The sequence below is a fragment of the Heloderma suspectum genome, chromosome 2, assembly GCF_057233095.1.
Source record: "Heloderma suspectum isolate Gila_16-S chromosome 2, 16-S_ref, whole genome shotgun sequence".
NCBI classification, from domain to species: domain Eukaryota; kingdom Metazoa; phylum Chordata; class Lepidosauria; order Squamata; family Helodermatidae; genus Heloderma; species Heloderma suspectum.
In genome coordinates, this window is record NC_139459.1 from 292833190 (window position 1) to 292851089 (window position 17900).

General features: G+C 44.0%; 1 protein-coding gene across 1 annotated transcript in view; it reads left to right on the forward strand.

Moving 5' to 3' along the window:
- Nucleotides 1–2080: 2080 nt before the first annotated feature.
- The window catches only part of LOC146354831 (haloacid dehalogenase-like hydrolase domain-containing 5), a 28611-nt gene continuing 12791 nt past the window's right edge, over nt 2081–17900 (forward strand). Inside the window, exons 1-4 of the mRNA XM_084839920.1 lie at nt 2081–2339; nt 13491–13700; nt 14328–14440; nt 15240–15333. Of these exons, the coding sequence (XP_084696046.1) occupies nt 2208–2339; nt 13491–13700; nt 14328–14440; nt 15240–15333 (549 nt within the window). The 5' untranslated portion in view covers nt 2081–2207. The remainder of the gene's footprint in view (nt 2340–13490; nt 13701–14327; nt 14441–15239; nt 15334–17900) is intronic.

The window sequence follows — 17900 nt, forward strand, 5'->3', positions numbered from 1 at the left end:
TCCCCACTCCACAACAGGCTAGATTACTGTAACAAAATAGCGTCGGGCTAACCTTGAAGACAGTTCAGAAATTTCAGTTGGTTCAGAATATGGCTGCCAGGATTCTGACTGGAGCCAGTTGATCAGATCACATCATAGTGATCCGTTACTAATTTGCTTCCAGGCTAAATTCAAGGTGTTGTTTTGACCTTCTAAAAGCCTTAAATGGCCTAGGACCAGAATATCTCAAGCATTGCTTCCCTTCCCACAAACCTGTCCCAGAACTCTGCTCTGTGTTGGAGGCTCTCCTTCAGGTCTGCCTGCTGTTGGATGTATGGCACCTGAGCTTATGGAAGAGGCGGTTCCTCAGTTGTGGCACCCAAGATCTGGAACGGCCTCCCAAGAAATTACATTTGGTCAGCCACTGGATCCCATTGCTGCTTGCTTTTAGGTATGCAGTGAAGAGGATCCTCTTTCAGTGAGGAGTTTAGATCCATGTTATCTGGCCTAAATTAATCACAGCTGTTGTGATTTGTATATGTGTGTCTCTGCTGTTGTTGCAGTGTGTGTGTGACATGTTTTTTTTACTTTTACTATTTGTACTATGTTGCTGTTTTAACTTTATCACTGTAAGCCATGTTGAGTACCTTGTAGAATGGTGGTATATCAATCAAAAGCAATAAGAACCAGGTGTGTAGATCAGATTAGAGGGAGAATATGCAAAGCACTATATAGTCAAGCAGTATATAAAAATGAGCCAAGCAAGTACAATTTGGGGCCAATTCTCCTTGAATGCTAGTGGTATGGTAACTACCAGCAACTCTGGTTCTAACTAAAAGCCAAAAGAAAACCGCAATTCTGAGAACACTTGTCTAATTCATGTCTATTCAATCTTCTATAGATTTGTGGCCAAGAAATTGATCATCAAGCTTGTTTAAGGCAATACTTAGTATAGTTCCCTTATAGGTGCTTAATACTGTACATCTAGTCCAGTACTCTGAGCTGTTTCTGATTTCTGTGAAAGTGTATCTAATACAACGACCGTTAAATGGCACAGTTATATATATAATGTATGGCATAGTGTACATATCACACTTCCGTGTTCACTCAGTGGCCTGAGCAACACCTGCTGTGTCTCTTCTCCATTCTATGTCCAATGGTTCCTTAGATCTATTGTAAAGATAAAATAGGAGGTGGATCTAACTATACCTGTCCCGAGTTCCTTAAAGAAAGGGAGAGACAACAATAACAGAATGCTGACTTACACTAGCTATGTTTTCACATTCACAGTCAATGTCCACTAATGTGTTACTAAGGTTAGTCCTATGCCCACTTATTGAGGAGTAAGCCCCATTGAAATCAATGGGATTTACTGTTGAGTAGGCATTAGGAGCCCAGTCCTTAAGCCCTGGCCTGGGCTAATCTGTACTGAGGCTTATGTTTTGGTAAACATGCATAGGATCTTACTGAAAGTGGCTTAGGTGATTCTAAATATGCCCTTTTGAGTGGCCGGTCCCTTCCGTTTGCTACAAAGTTATACCTTCAAATGAATCTAATGTAGACCCCACAGTTGGGACCTTTATTAGGACCCGCCCAAATGTCACATAATACTGAGCAGCAAGCTACTGAGTTTCTCGAGAACCGGAATACTTGCTCACTATTTTGTGATATTTGGATTGGCCCTCATAAAGGATCTCTGCCCAACTGTGGAGTTCTGCTTATGGACCAACGCGGCTGTTTTCTTTGCTTCAAATAAAGGTGGTAGTGGTTCTTTATGCCCCCACGTCCCTTTTTTTTTTGTATCCAGGATTCCTAACTTTTATTTTTGGTATCCAGGAGAGAGCGAAAGGAACTCCACACAAACTATGGCCAGCGCGTAACGTGCTGAAGTGGGGAAGGGGAAAAGGCGCGCGTTGAAATGTTTCGGGTAAAGCCCGGGAAGGAGAGCGAGGCGGGCGGGCGGCGCGAAGAGGCGCCCTGGCGGCTTGCCCCGCAGGTCCCACAGGGCGGCAAAGGCGAGGAAGGTACGTGGGGCAAGTGGATGCCTCGCAGGCTCCACCCCCGGGGCAGCGTCGGCAGGGGGAGGCGCTCGCCAGGAATTAGGAGAAGCCGGTGCCGGCTGCCGCGACGGCGGCGCCTAGCTGGAGACGGCTGGCTGGGCCAGGACCGGACAGAGGGGCCGCCGCCGCTTTGGTCCCCAGGCGCGCCCGCCCTCGGAAGGAGCCGCCATGCGGGGGGTGCTGCCGCTTCTCTGCCGGCCTCTCCAGAGAGCTCCGGCCGCGGGACCTCCGGGGCTGGGGGGGCTCCGCAGCGGCGCCTCGGCTGCTGCCACACCCGGAAGGAGCGACGCGGCTACTCAGGTAAGTGGCGCTGGGGTCTCTTGCCACCCCACGGGGCTGGTGCGCTTTCCTCGCCCCATCCATCTCCCGCTCGTGGCCCAGAGAGCGCCCCCTTCTCCCGACCGTGCCGCCGAGGGGAAGAGCGAGCAGAGGCGATGTGCAGCTGGACCCATCTTGGAAACTAAGTTCTTGTGCGCTTGGCACAGGGAGTGCGGGTGTGTGCGTTCTTTGAGAAACAGGCAAAAATAGATGAGCGGGGTAAATGGAACAATAGTACTGTTTTCCTTTCACTCGTCATAATCCTACGCGAATGGTATTAAGTTTTATCCTGTGCTGTTCTATCTGTGTTGTATTTTTTATTTTTACTCTTTTGTACGCTCCCTGGGAATGCCGATTGGCCACTGAAGGGCGGGATATAAACTTTAGGAATAAATAATAACTTTGGGGAGGAAGGGGAACATTGCTCATCCACGCTTTTCAAAGCACCTCCATTTTTTCTTCTGTGCTTTCTCTCCCCCCCACCCCCATTTTCCATGCCGAGTTGTTCTTTTTCCTTCCTTCCTCTCTTGTGTCTGTCTGTTTATTCATTCGTTCACTCTCATGTTTCCTTTTCCTGTTCTCCATCTTTTGCTTCCATCGTTTCAGGGATTATTTTTGGGTAAAAAATGTTCCAGGGACCTGGTGCTTATGAATTGGGGTATGTGTGCGTGCGCACTGCTGTACGGGTGGGGTGGGGAGCTGAAAGCTGTGGTGGGGGCAGATACAAAAAAGTGCGCTCCCAGAGAAAGCTGGTGAGCAAGCGGAGGCAGTGGTTGCCTCCTTGCAGGTCCTCTTGCCACCACGTGAGCTGGTGACTAACGGTTGTATCCAATGTTATTCCTACTTCGCGTGGGCCCGTTGAAATGAATGGGACTTAATTTAGACTAACACTGAATAACAATATATTGAATACAACCCTAAGCAGTGTAGGCAGTTGCAAAGAGCAGCTGCTGCCATCACCAGACACTTTTGGGCAGGTAGCCATTGGGACTGGGTCCCACTGTGTTGCCCAGAGGAAGACAGTGAAAGGAGGCAGTGGCTGCTCCTTTCCCCCACTGCTCACTCTCCTGCTCAGGAGAAGACATCCACAGTTGCTTGCTCAGCCCCCACTGTCACTCCCTGTGATGTTAGCCTGCATCCCCCTTCCCTTTTGTTGTTGTGGCCTCCTTTTTGTTACTGTCCTCCAATTCCAGGCTGGGACTGTTGTGGAAAGAGAAAGCCTTGGCCTGATGATATGAAGGAATGTGAGCCAGGATGCAGCCTGAACCTGTTCTTACTCTCACTGTCTCTTTTTAATATTTCTCAAATTTTTCAGAGGGATGTTTCATTTAGATCACCGCAGGAAAGGGCCAGTTCTAATTCCAAGCCTTTTAGTTTATACATTTCCTGAAGGAGTATGCATACTAATATGTAACTCTTTGCAGTTACATAGACGCTTTCTACTGCCCAAGAGTGTAATCCAGATCGTTTGGTAACATGCAGCCCATGTGCCGTTTGCACTATTGCTTTGGAGAGCAATTATGAAATTAAGGATTTCTGTTTTGTTGCTGTCTGTACTCTTAGGACACTAAGGAAGACCACTTACATGAAGAATAAGGCTGCTATAATCTGATAAACACTTGCTTGGTAGTAACCCCACACAGTAGTACTTACTTCTGAGTAAACATGCATGGTTTTAGGCTCCATGTACCCATAAATTTCCAGAGGCAAGAATTGATGGTTTCTGGGCAGAACTGTGTTTCTCATATGAAATGGTCTTTCACCAAGTCAGACCATAAGTCTATCTAGTTCATCCACTGACTGACAGAGGCTCTCAGACAGGAATCTTATCCAGCTCTACCTGGAGTCGCAGAGCGTGTGTTCTACCACTGAGCTGCAGCCCTTCACCAAGGGCCCTTTCCTTGTCCTCCATGACAAGGAAAATTAAGGGTGCAATTCTGTTGATTGCACCCTTGGTGACTGGAAGCCCCTGAGTCATCCGATCATCCTATGCAGGGTGGGAGGAGCAATGGAGGTGATCTTTGCCTCCCCATCCTCCTGCCCTGCAGATTTCACTAGGTGGGCTTTTTAGCCTGTCTAGTGAGGGCCTTTTGGAGGGGGAAGGAAGGAGGCTGGAGGAGGCTAAGGTAGCTCATATTCTGGCTTCTCTGGTCTCCTCTCCTCCTCGCCAACCAGAATGCTCCCTTTCCACCTCTGTGTTCACTTTTCTGACCTTGGAAGGCAGCCGGTGTGGTTCTTTCTATGCTGTCTGTGAAGAGGCAGGGGAGGAGGATCAGCTCTCTGACTCCCCCTTCCAACGTTGGAGCTCTGTTTGTGACCTGAGAAGGGAGAATCCGCACAACTACAAAAAATTACAAACAACTCCAACAAGAAAAAAAGGTGGAAGACAACAGAAGAAGCCAGTGTGGCTTCACAAAAAGCTTAGAGATGACCTGTAAACAAAAAAGTACACATATAGGAAGTGGAAGGAAGACCAAGCAACAAAGGAAGAGTACAGGCAGGTAGCACAGAATTTTGGGGATGGCATCAGGAAGGCTAAAGCTGAGAACAAGCTGAGGTTAGCGAGGGATGCTAAAAGCAACACAAAAGCTTTCTTCGGCTACGTGCATAGTAAAAGGCAGAGGAAAGAAATGGTGGTTCACGTATTAAATAAGGATGGCAAAATGATAACAGATGCCAAAGAAAAGACAGAAGTGCTCAATTCCTACTTTGGTTCAGTCTTCTCCCAAAAGAGAGTCTATGACCCCCCCTGGCAAAGGTGAAGTACAGGCTGAAGGGGCGGGATTGCAGCTTGAGATCAATAGGCATATGGTCAAGGAACACCTAATTACTTTGAATGAGTTCAGATTTTCAGGGCCAGATGAACTGCACCCTAGAGTAATAAAGGAACTGGCAGAACAACTCTCAGAACCACTGCCTATTCTTTTTGAGCAATTATGGAGGACGGGTGAAGTGCCAGATGACTGGAGGAGGGCTAATGTTGTCTCTATCTTCAAAAAGGGTTAAAAGGAGGAACCTGGGAACTACAGACCAGTCAGTCTGACATCAATCCCTGGGAAAATTCTGGAGCAAATTATAAAGCAATCCATCTGTAAGCACCTTGAAAACAATGCAGTGATTACTTGAAGCCAACATGGATTTGTCAAGAACAAATCCTGCCAGACGAATCTGGTCTCATTTTTTGATCAAGTCACCTCCCTTGTGGACTGTGGGAATGCTGTGGACATAATATACCTCAACTTCAGCAAAGCTTTTGACAAAGTGCCCCATGATATCCTGATGAGCAAACCAGCTCAAAGTGGGTTAGATGAAACAACTCTCAGGTGGATCCACAGTTGGCTACAGAACTGGACTCAAAGAGTGCTTATCAATGGGATTTTCTCAAACTGGGGAGAGGTAATGAGTGGGGTACCACAGGGCTCAGTCCTGGGCCCAGTGCTCTTCAACATTTTTATTAATGACTTGGAGGAGGAGGTGCAGGGAATGCTGATCAAATTTGCAGATGACACAAAATTGGGTGGGATAGCTAATACTTTGGAAGGCAGAAACAAAAGTCAAAATGATCTTGATAGACTGGAGCACTAGGTAGAAAACCACAGAATGAAATTTAATAGGGATAAATGCCAAGTTCTGCACCTAGGAAAAAGAGACCAAATGCACAGTTACAAGATGGGGGATATATGGCTCAACAACACTACAAGTGAGAAGGATCTTGGAATTGTTGTAGATCACAAGCTGAATATGAGCCGACAATGTGATGTGACTGCAAAAAAGGCAAATGCTCTTTTGGGCTGCATTAATAGAAGCATAGCTTCCAAATCCCAGGAAGTACTACCTCCCCTCTACTCAGCACTGGTTAGGCCTTGTGTCCAGTTCTGGACACCGCACTTTAAGAAGGATGCGGACAAGCTGCAGAAGGTTCAGAGGGGGGCAACAAAGATGATCAGGGGATTGGAAACAAAGCCCTATGAAGAGAGACTGAAAGAACTGGGTATGTTTAGCCTTGAGAAGAGAAGACTGAGGGGAGATAGGATAGTGCCCTTCAAGTCCTTGAAAGGTTGTCATAGAGAGGAAGGCTAGGATCTCTTCTTGATCATCCCAGAATGCAGGACACGGAATAATGGGCTCAAGTTACAGGAAGCCAGATTCCAGCTGATTATCAGGAAAACCTTTGTGACTGTTAGAGCAATACGGCAATGGAACCAATTACCTAGGGAGGTGGTGGGCTCTCCCACACTGGAGGCATTCAAGACGAGGCTGGACAGCCATCTTTCCGGGATGCTCTGACTTGGATTCCTGCATGGAGCAGTGGATTGGACTCGATGGTCTTGTAGGCCTCTTCCAACCCTACTATTCTATAATTCTATGAAGCCTATGGTCCCTGGGATGATCACCCAAGGAACGTAGGATGGTTCTCTTAATGCCCATGCTATTTGCTTGCTAGACCCTAAATATCCATCATTTGCATAAACAATAGCATGCTTGACCTATATGCTGTATTTATAATCCTTGACCTTGGGAGACCCACATTTTTGCTGTGGTTTTTATGTAGGAGAGCAGGCTTTATTCCCATATGTTTGCTAGAGGATCATGAACTCAGATTTATTTTATTATTTATTTTAATTGTTACATTTATATCCTGCCTTTTCCTTGAAGGAATTCAAGGCAGCATAGATGATCCTCCATTCCACTTTATCCTTGCAATATTGTGAGGTAGGTTAGGCTGAGAGCCCATGACTGGCCCAAAGTCACCCGGTGAACTTCATGGCTGAGTGGGGACTAGAACACAGGTCACCCCAGCCCTAGTCGAACACTCTAACCACTACACCACACTGGCTTTAAGATATCATGAGTTTGTGATACATAAGTTTGTATTGCATACAGATACCATTTTAAGCAGGGTTATCTTAAAAAAAAAAAAAAGATACTGAAGATGGTCTTTAACAATAAAGACGTAAATAAAAAACAATTATGCACCTGGCCTTTAAGCATGTGCTGCCTTTTCCATCACTGCTGAGTTAACTAAGCACAGCTATTTGTTCCTCTTTGCTGTTGAAGAGAAGTCCTTCTGGCCTGGGAGACATAAAGTCATGTCAATCCTCAGCCCCTGCTCTATTGTGATGTTGGCTCAGGAGATCTGTTTGAACTAGGGATGCTTTGGCCTCATTTTCCTCTAAGTCAAGGATGCAGAACCTCAAGCCTGGAGGCCACCTGTGGCCCTGCTAGGCTCCCCAGAGGTCTTTGTGGGGAGGGCAATGGGGCAAGTGCTCTCGGCCTCACACATGGAGGGGGCACACGCATACGCACACACCAGCACTGACCAACCAGGGCCAGCCCAAGAGATTTTGCTGCCTGAGGCAGAGCGTCAAATGGTTAAGAGAAGGAGAAGCTAGGTGAGGATGGTGGTGAAGAGGGGGGAACTGCAGCAGGGAATTGGAGAGAAGCTGGATGGGAAAGTCTGGTCCAAAGTTGGTGAGCACATGAGAGTAGCAGCAGGAGAAGCACCACCAGCAGCTGGGGAAAGAAAGGAGGCAGGGCCTTGACAGCTCAAATTGCTGGGATGTTCACAAGCTCTGGAATGGTGGTGTTTAGAGCTGTAAATACTAGGACTGGCACTCTTTGTGGGCAAATTATTCACTGAAACTGCCCAGGGCTAGGCCATATGACTATAAGAAATGGAGATATTGTATGAGCAAATAAATTTGTGGCAAGCTTCTCTTTTTTAGAATAACTACTTCTTGAGTCTGATAAAGAAAGAAGGAAAGAAAGAAAGAAAGAAAGAAAGAAAGAAAGTCAGAAAAACTCTTCAGTGACCTCAAAATAGCCACTATGTTCTACAAGTTCAGTGGGATGGTTCACACCATGAATTCCTCTACCTAGCTTGGGTATGCAGGGTATACAATTGTAGAAAAAGATTAGTGTGAACTAAACTTCGTGTGCTGGCAGCTGTCTCCATGATCCCAGGAACTGGGAAAGTGCACCTGAGAACATAAAAATAGCTGCCAGCTAACCACATGCGCAGGCTAATTCAAACTAATCTTTCTCCATCTGTTCATGTACCTACTTGTGTGACTGCATGGAGGAATTCAATAGTGAACTGGCCCTGTTTCTTGATGTTTTTTTTTGCCTGAATGACTCCTACCTCTTTTTAATTCATGATAATGTAGAGGGACTTCGTATGTTGTCTTTTGGTAACTTTGTTGTTGTTTCAAATATGCTGTTCTTGAAACAGATGTACAGATGAAACAATCTCTCAACAAATATAAGTAGCAAAAGGAACACATGGTGCATTTGGCAATTGTCAGCGCACTTCCCCCCCCCCTTTATATTAACTCTATGTAGGAACAATATGAGGGGAGGAGCCCCAAGGTTTTTATTGCTAGTGCTGATACCTGCTCTGTTATCTTACCAATTTCTCCATTTTAATAATAAAAAACAGTCTGACTAGTAAGTATATAGAATCCTTAGTGCTGTGGATTCTGACTACAAATGTATTTTTTTTAAAGAAATGTAAGAAATATAAAGTCTGCAGGCTGATCATGTTTTCAGACATTTTATATGGAATGCTGTCAGGTATGAGGGGAATCTTCTTTATTTCATAGAAGCCTGTATTATGAATCACAAAGTATAAGCACTGATGTGGCATCTCCTCTAACAAGAAAAGTCAGTATTTACATATAGCTTTTGGGATTCTACTTTCTTTGTATTTAAACCAATACAAACTTTCAAGCAACTTACAAATATTCAGTGCCTACACCTATGTAAATATTGGTTTTATTTTTTGATTATTTAGCACACCTATTCCTTGATGTTCTGGTTGGGTAACAATTTAAAAACTTATATAACTGCAAAATGTATTTAAATTGAGCAAGTGCTCAGATTGGCCCACCCTTGTGAACTGAAACTTTGTCTCCTATGTATAATCTAGCACAACCATATGTACAGCTTGGACCTGAAAATTGGTGGTGCAGGCATAACATAGGGTAGTATCCAATGTGACCCAGCACGAGCACTAATGATGTTGCACTAGCATAAACCGACATTTGCATAACCTAACTAGCGCTTGCTAGGGCAATATGAAAAGTGGCAGTTTGCTGCAGTTAGTTCACACTAGTGTCAGCACTAGTGCTGAGGCAGAATTGGATACTACCTATGGACTCAAGTATTGCTTCCTGTGTCACTGTGAGCAGCGGGCTACCATATAGTGCTTATAATTTTGCACACTTGCATCTTTCATGACAAGGTTTTGTTATGTGAGACAGGTGAGAAAATGTCCACCACCTCCCCACAAATGAAGTTCTGGAAATATTTGGATAAACTCTGAGCAGTTAATGAGGTATTACAATTCCTGTGTTACCAGACTTACTCTACTGAGATATTGTAGCGGTAGCTGGCTGTGCAAATCTATGAGGTAATATCTGTTGGCATGTTTTAAACATATCCATACCTTTTTGCCAAGGAAAATATAGCCTTTAAAATATGCAGGTGGTAATTATGAACTGCTTTGATCAGTTGTTTTAAATCAAGTATTAATACGTACATTCCTTAATATTGTTTGCACTTGTCTATTTTTGTTGAACTGTGGTAATTCTCTTTCCTTACACTCTTTGTGGTAGAAGAGAATCAACTTCTGCTGCTAGAAAGGTTAAACTTAATTTTCTTTCAGTTTTGATCATACCATTCTGAGTAAAGAGAACCTAAATCCACAAGATCTGCAGATTCTGTTGCTAGCTGTGTGTATTCCCAAAGGAAATTAATGCAGCCCAGAATCTCATTAAAATATGTTTCAACATCAGATAAAAACAGTGTTTGGGTCACAGAAAAGGATAAGTATTCCAGAATCCAGATCTTTTGAGGAAGGTGGTGGGAACTTTTAAATCTGCAATCCAAAGCAAACTCACTAAACCCATTGAACTCACTACTGAGGGCCGATCTACATTGCGCCCGCCATCGCAATGAATTCGGTGTCCCGTCGGGTTAAACACCCTCGCATTAAAACATGATTATTCACATTCACCCATTTTCCCCGTTGCAGTGCTTCATCGAATGTGCAAGCTCGGTTCACACTCGAGCACTGCTGTTTTCCTGCGTGCGCTTGTCTGACCTTGGATGCTAAGCGGGGTTGGCCCCGGTCAGTAGTTGGATGGGCGTCCACCTGGGAATCAGGCTTTCTATATTGAGCAGGGGCTTGTTGTATCCCTTCAAATGAGACTAAGTTTTACCCCCTCCTATCTCCCGCTCTGGATGGTTTTTTAAAAATTAAGGCATTATGCTCACAGAATTGGGGCTTTTCCACACTGTTTTTTTTCCTAATTGAGGCATGATCTTCGAAGCTTCGAAGCTGTGAAGCTTCACAACTTCAAAGCTTTGAAGATTATGCCTCAATTAGAATAAAAAAACATTGCGGAGAAGCCCCGATTCTGCGAGGATAATGCCTTAATTTAAAAAAAACACATCCAGAGAGGGGGATAGGAGGGGGTAAAACTTAATCTCATTTGAAGGGATACAACAACCCTCTGCTCAGTGCAGGAAGCCTGATTCTCAGGTGGTCTCTCATCCAAGCACTGACCGGGACTGACCCTGCTTAGCTTCCAAGATCAGACAAGCACACGCACATCCAGCCCTTTGCTTGTTGCTGAGGAACTGGGGCTGCTGAGGAAGCTATGCGATCGGTAGCCGGAAGAAGACATGGGGCTTTTGAGAGCTGTGATTGCACAGGAGGGAAATACAAACACCGCTGTATATGGACAGGCGGGGGAGGGGACTACGACCAGATACGGTACTGAAGGCGGAAAATCAGAGCACATTAAGGGGAAATATCAGGATATTAGGATATTGAAAGCAGGAGCACGGAAGTGGGAAATTCCGGTTCCAATTCGAGGCGGCTACTACGTAGTGTGAAAGGCGGGCGGCGAAACCTCATTGGAGATGAAAAAAGGCGGTAAGTGTAGATCCAGCCTGAATCAACATGTTATAGAATTGCACCTATTAGTGGGTCTAAGCTCAGGTTTTAAAGGTCATTGCGGCTCTTGGACCCAGAGAACAAGAAACAGCAAGTGGGATCATACCTTTGTTTGCTGCTGGTGTTTTAAAGTGCTGAAGTAAACTTAAGAGCTTTAATCATTTCTTCGCCTACTTGAACTGCAGTATGTAATGAATTTTAAATTTTCATCACTCATAACTAGATCTGGAAAACTTAAAGTTAGATTTAGGTAGCAAAGGGGAATAAATGTGAAGCAAGTGTGAGTTTGCTACCTCCTCAGCAGCGATTACAAGTGGGGGCCAACCACAAAATGTTGCTTCTATATATGGGAGGGGAGCCTTCAAAGTTCCCCCTTCTGAGGCAGGGAGGTTGTTCAGCATGGGAAAACCTCCTGGCCTGAGAAGAGGGAGCTTTGAAGGTGTGAATCAGGCCAGCTGACCTGACCCACACTTTCAAAGGCTCTCTGGCATCACCCTTCAGGTGGAAGGATGCCTAATGCTGGGCCAGCTTCCACCTGAGGGGAGACTTTTGGAGGCTCTGACTGGGCAGCTGACAGCCAACCCAATCTCTGCTTCTAATGGGGTCCCACCTCAGGCAAGAGAGGCTGCTCAGTGTTGGGCTGCCTTCTGCCCTAGAAAGAAGAGCTTTGAAGGGAGTACTGGTGCACTGATGGAAGAGGAGAGGAGAAGTGGGTGGAGCAGGCTGGCTGGGCAGCACTTTATGGCCTCCACTTGCTCCTTCTCTCCTCTCCTCTTCTGGCCTGCAGCCATGCACAGTCTGAATTCTCCTGTTCTGTGGGCTTTGGGGGCCCTTTTTCTTCTCAAAAGAATGTATGTATGTATATGTATTTCTGCAAATCTTTGGCCACATAAGCAACAGCATTCACCCTGTGATCACTGGAAATTGAGAGACTGATTTTAAAGATGAGCTGCAATAGTTCTTTTTTCATTCTTAAGGAAGGAAAGATTATCACTATCCTAGGACAAAGCAATTACGTATTTGCAAGGAAACTCCAAAGGAGGAAAATACTTTTGACTTAATAATTTATGCCTGTGTGATTGGGCACGCAGCAGGATGTGTACTGTCCATTTCCAAAGAGCAGTCATATAACCTCCTCTGAAGCTGCTGTTTAAATTTGGGGGAGTCCACAAATCATTTTGATTGGGTTGTGGTAGACAGAGCATAGGGTGGTTTGGCTCACGAATGTGAATCGCCAAAACAGATTATTGCAGTGTTTAAAAATTAAAGCAAATCAGTGTTTGTGCATGTTTAAACCTGTGTAGGTGGGTTTTGTTGAGTCTTAGCTATGAGTGCTTCTTTATTCCATTAGTAGAAGTTAATCTGATGGACCTGAATACTTGTTCTTTTAATTTCTTGCCAACAGTGGCCATTTGAACAGTGCAAAATGGCTTTAGAAGGAATAAGGCATTATTTGAGTGCATGCTGAGATGAAGCAAAGGTTACATAATTAAACTGAAAATATTCATAGCTCGTACAGTATTTGAAAGCAACCCAGAGTCTCAGCCTCTGGCATTAAAGCCCCAACAATATTGCTCTTGGGGGACAGAATTCTCTGGTGGTGGCTAGTAGTGCCTTTTACCAGCTCAGGCTGGTATAGCAGCTACAGCCGTTCCTGTACTGGGATAGCTTGGTCATGGTGGTTCAACCCAGAATTGGTTCCTTTGTAAGCTGCTGAGCATGATGCGTGAACCTGGTCTGCTGGATTGTTTAGGGGCTAAACAACCCAGCAGTTAATCCATCATTTGTTATTGGGTTAACCGCTGGGTTGTTTAGCCACTAAACAACCCAGTAGTCCAGGTTCGTATGTCACACTTATTCTCCAAAGGAGCCAGTCATAGGTTCCTGAGTAAAAGCAGAAGTGGTGGGGGGACTGCAGGCAGCATGTCCCTTCTCTCCTGCTTGCCCCTGACAGCTGCCGTTACGTGCTGACAGCCTCACAGTCCTTCAGCCTATCTCCCAGAGTTATTGGGAGGATAAAATGGGAGTGCGGGGAGAGAACCATGTTTATCACTGTGAGCTCTTTGGAAGTAAATCTGGACATCAGGGTACCAAATAAATGACATTATAAATGTGCATTTTACATGAATTGAAATGATGAACCAGAGTTCTCTCCCGCCCCTTTATTTCAGCTCAATGTACAACCTACCTTTGGCTTTCTGTTCGACGTTGATGGAGTATTAGTACGAGGCAAGACACCAATTCCTGCTGCAAGAAAAGCCTTTCAAAAACTACTTAATTCTCAGGGAGAGTTTTTGGTGCCTGTAGTATTTGTCACTAATGCAGGAAACTGCCTTCATCAGAAGAAAGCAGATCAACTATCTCATATTCTTGAAGTGCCAGTGAGTAGTATTAGTGTCTTCTGAATGTGGGTGGTGGCAGTTGTTTTTTCTTCAAGGATTGACTATAATGAAGGATTAGGCTTGTGTTTATATAGTTAATCTATTTCAAGCTTTTGTCTTGCATCATAAAGACAGCCTCTTACATTTCAGTTAGAAATCTTAGTTCTCTTTTAACAAAGATGCAATACATTTCCAAGTCGTTTTTGAGAGTCTTGGATAGGGTTAATCAGCTTCAGTTTTTGCAGGATGAATTATGTGTAGTTCTATACATCTGACATTAGCCCAAAGAAGACTAAGCTACATTCTCATTATTGCTTTGCTTCTCATCATCATATCATTTACTATTTATAAAGTGTTTAATATGTGTTTGGCTGTGTTTAGAAATTTTAGAAGGTGTTTGCCCTCAGGCTCAAAATTTCTGTATGCCTGTGGACCTCCTTTGTTCTGCTACAAGGATGAAGGCAGGGAGAGGAGACTGAGGCAAGCTCCATTTTATGCACTGGTTGTCTGCTTTGAAAATGGAAAACTGAACAGAATTCACTTTGCAGCATTATCCCCATGAGGAAAGTAGACTGGTTAGAAGAAAACATATGAATGAAAACTGATTTTCTGTTCCTTCTTTCATAGATTTCCCAAGACCAAGTCATGATGTCCCACAGTCCTTTGCGAATGTTCAGACGTTACCATGACAAATGTGTTCTTGTGTCTGGACAAGGACCACTACTTGATATTGCTAAGCAGTATCCTTTCAAAGGATGGCATATTGTAGACTAGGCAGAAGAGCTTTTGGTCAGGGCTGAAGCCCAGTGTGGGTTCCCCCACCTTCTGTTGGTTAATAAATACATTTCTTAGAGATTATAGAGAATGTCTTCCATGAATTCTGATGAAATGAGTACATCTCTAGTGGGATCATGCAACAAATATCACAGAAGGGGAAAAGAGGGGCAGGGCAAAGAGAAGGAGACATTTCCTCTTTACCTTCCCAGTTCCTGGAGATGGTCACTGTCTCAGCTGCCCGTTTCTTTGAGCAAGGTGTATCTGGCTTGAACAGAGAGGCTGCAGTGGCAGCTATCCAGACACTACAGTGGTTTTGGGGGCTGAAGGGATGTGCATGAACTTTTCTCCTCTCTTTGAGCAATTGTCTTTGGCCCAGTGGGTGAATAGAGCAAGATGAGTTCTATTAGCCTGCAGTGTTCCTAGAAATAAGTTTGAAACTAGTAGTTCTTGCTTCTCATTAAATGTTTCAGATTGGAATGTAAGTATGTAAAAGAGTTAATAATAAACTTGTTCTTGGAAACCATTGTGCTTCTGAAGAAAAATTTACATTTGGAAAAACCCCAAATGTAAGATCACACTGAAGCAAAAAAAGGAGCTGTTCAATCTCTCTACTGGTTCCATCAGGGAGTGGCAAAACACTTTTTATATAATTAACATAAGACTGTCACTGTCAAATCAAATAGATTTCTTTATTTCGGCAAGACAAATCTACATTTCAATAAAATTCAGGTGCATTGTTATCCATAACAAATACATCACTAGTCTTGGGTTTTGTCGGCCTATTACAATTGACAGACTGCGAGAAACCTATCCCTTATTGGACATGATTGATCATGACAGAAGACCTAAAGCTTTGGCAAGTATACTGTGTTCTGCTGAACACTTAACTTAATAATTTATTTGACATTTTTGTATTCTCTTTAATTAAAGTGTCCTATCTGATATTTTGGACAAACCAAACACCATAGTTGCCAATGTTATGGTATCTGTGTAAACAGGTAGTTTCTGGAACATTCTTACACTTTCTAAAGATAGGCAAAGCTTATAGCTGTTCCAGGTTGGTACCAGGTTTAGCTGTGAAGTTACTGTTATCAAATGGTTGGATTAGAATAAGATAATTACGTCACTGGTGCTCTGTGAATTGCATTCATTTGATTTTAACTGCTTGTTCCTTTCCCTATTTACTTCAGAGATAATTGGGTACATTTGCAATTCTTAAGCATAGATTGGTCTGTTGACATTCCTAATAACTGAACTTTTACTCAGTGAAGTCAAATAAAGAAGAAGCTGGGATATCACATAAGCTGGTGGACAAAGGGTTAAGAAATACCATGAGGTTGAGGAAGTACCACCTATTTTTCAACTGTTAAAGTGTGCCAAAGTTGGAGGCTTTGGCATGATCCTGTTTCTCCTTTGCCCACCATATTTTCTCACAAATGAGGCAGGAGCAGGAAGGTGTCGGAGAGCTTTGATCCTGCTAGGGATCATAGAGGGTAAACAGCAAGTAGAGGCAGGCTGAATTTCTAGTCTGCCTCAGACTTCATACCAGTAATTTTAGATTTCTGTATAGATTTCCAGAGTATCTGCTCATAACTACCTAGAAATAAAGACCATTACCTAAGATTTCTGTGCAACAAGAACAACAAAGGGTCTTCTAGCACCTTAAAGATGAACAAACATTTTATGGCATGAGCTTTCATGAACTACAGTTCGCTTCATCAAATAGATGAAGTGTTATCCTCAGTTACAGGTGGTTTGGGAGGGGATTGTAAAGAATAAGGTCAAATGACATTAAGAAAGCATAGACAGTGACAATTACAAGGTTAATTGTGGCCGTTCACAAAACAGTAGGTTGGGTTTTTTTTATTTGTGTGTGTGTGATTATTGTCTTCCTTCTTGCTTCCTTTTTCTTTTCCCAAATAAACTCCTTTTTATTCCTTGAGATTTGGCTGCATCATTTTCAAAAAGGAATTTCTCACTTCCCCATATGCTAGGACTACATGGTTGTTAAGTTACTTCCTTGTGTTCACAAGGCTGCAGGCTTTAATAACGTAATTGTCACTGTCTATACTTTGCTGCATTTCATTTCACTCTCACCTCACTGTTTACAGCCACACCCCCAAAATGTTATATATATCTGTTACTCAGGATAACACTTTATACATCTGATGAAGTGGACTGTAGTCCGTAAAAGCTTATGCCATAATACATTTGTTAGTCTTTATGGGCAGTATCCAAAACTCTGTTCATTCTGTTGTGCTCACGAGACCAACTATTAGAGCAACAGGAAGCTACTGCTTCCTAAAGCAATCCCGGAAATGAGAAGGAGCACTTGATTCCGGAATTTCCGGGATTGCTTTAGTTCTGAGTGATCCACAGTGTTCTCTGCTTAATACCTTATTGTTTTCTTATTCTTAATCATGTTCCTATGAAGAGCTTTGCTGGGTCAGGGCAAAGGTCCATCTAATTCAACATCCTGCTTCACACATTGTCCAGCCAGGTGCCTCCATCCAGTTGGGATATGCAGGAAATAGTCTCTTCCAGCCCATTGGCTCCCAGCAACGGGTATTTGGAGCTCTACAGCCTCTGAACACAGACGTTTGGCTTGGCTATCATGGCTAATACCCGCTTATGGAGGAGAAGTCTAATCTCCATTTAAAGCTAAGCTAGTGGCATTCACTACATCTTCCAGCAGGAAATTCCATACATTAGTGATGTGTTGTGTGAAGAAGTAGGGTTGTTGGGGTTTTTTTTGTGGGGTGGGGTGGGTGGGGAACTGTCCCGAATCTACTGCCCCAAATCTACTGCCCATAAATTTCATTGATCCTAACTTCTTGTATTACAAGACTGGTGGGCGGAGTGGGGAGATTTCTCTCTACTTTGACCATTCCATGCTTAATTTTACAAGCCTCTAAAACAGTCTTCCCCCACCTGTTGCCCTCCAGATGTTTTAAGAAGAACATAAGAAGAGCCGTGCTGGATCAGACCAAGGGCCCATCTAGTCCAGCATTCTGTTCACACAGTGGCCAACCAGCTGTCGACCAAGAACCCACAAGCAGGGCATGAGCGCAACAGCATCCTCCCACCCATGTTCCCCAGCAACTGGTGTATGTAGGCTCACTGCCTATGGTACCGGAGGTAGCACACAGCCATCTAGACTAGTAGCCATTGATAGCCTTTTCCTCCAGGAATTTGTACAGCCCCCTTTTAAAGCCATCCAAATTGGTGACCATCACTACATCCTGTGGTAGCAAATTCCATAGCTTAACTATGTGCTGCATAAAGAAGTACTTCTTTTTATCTGTCCTGAATCTCCCTCCAGTCAGCTTCACAGGATGACCCCGGGCTCTAGTATTTTGAGAGAGGGAGAAAAATGTCTCCCTATCCACATTCTCCACACCATGCATAATTTTGAAGACCTCT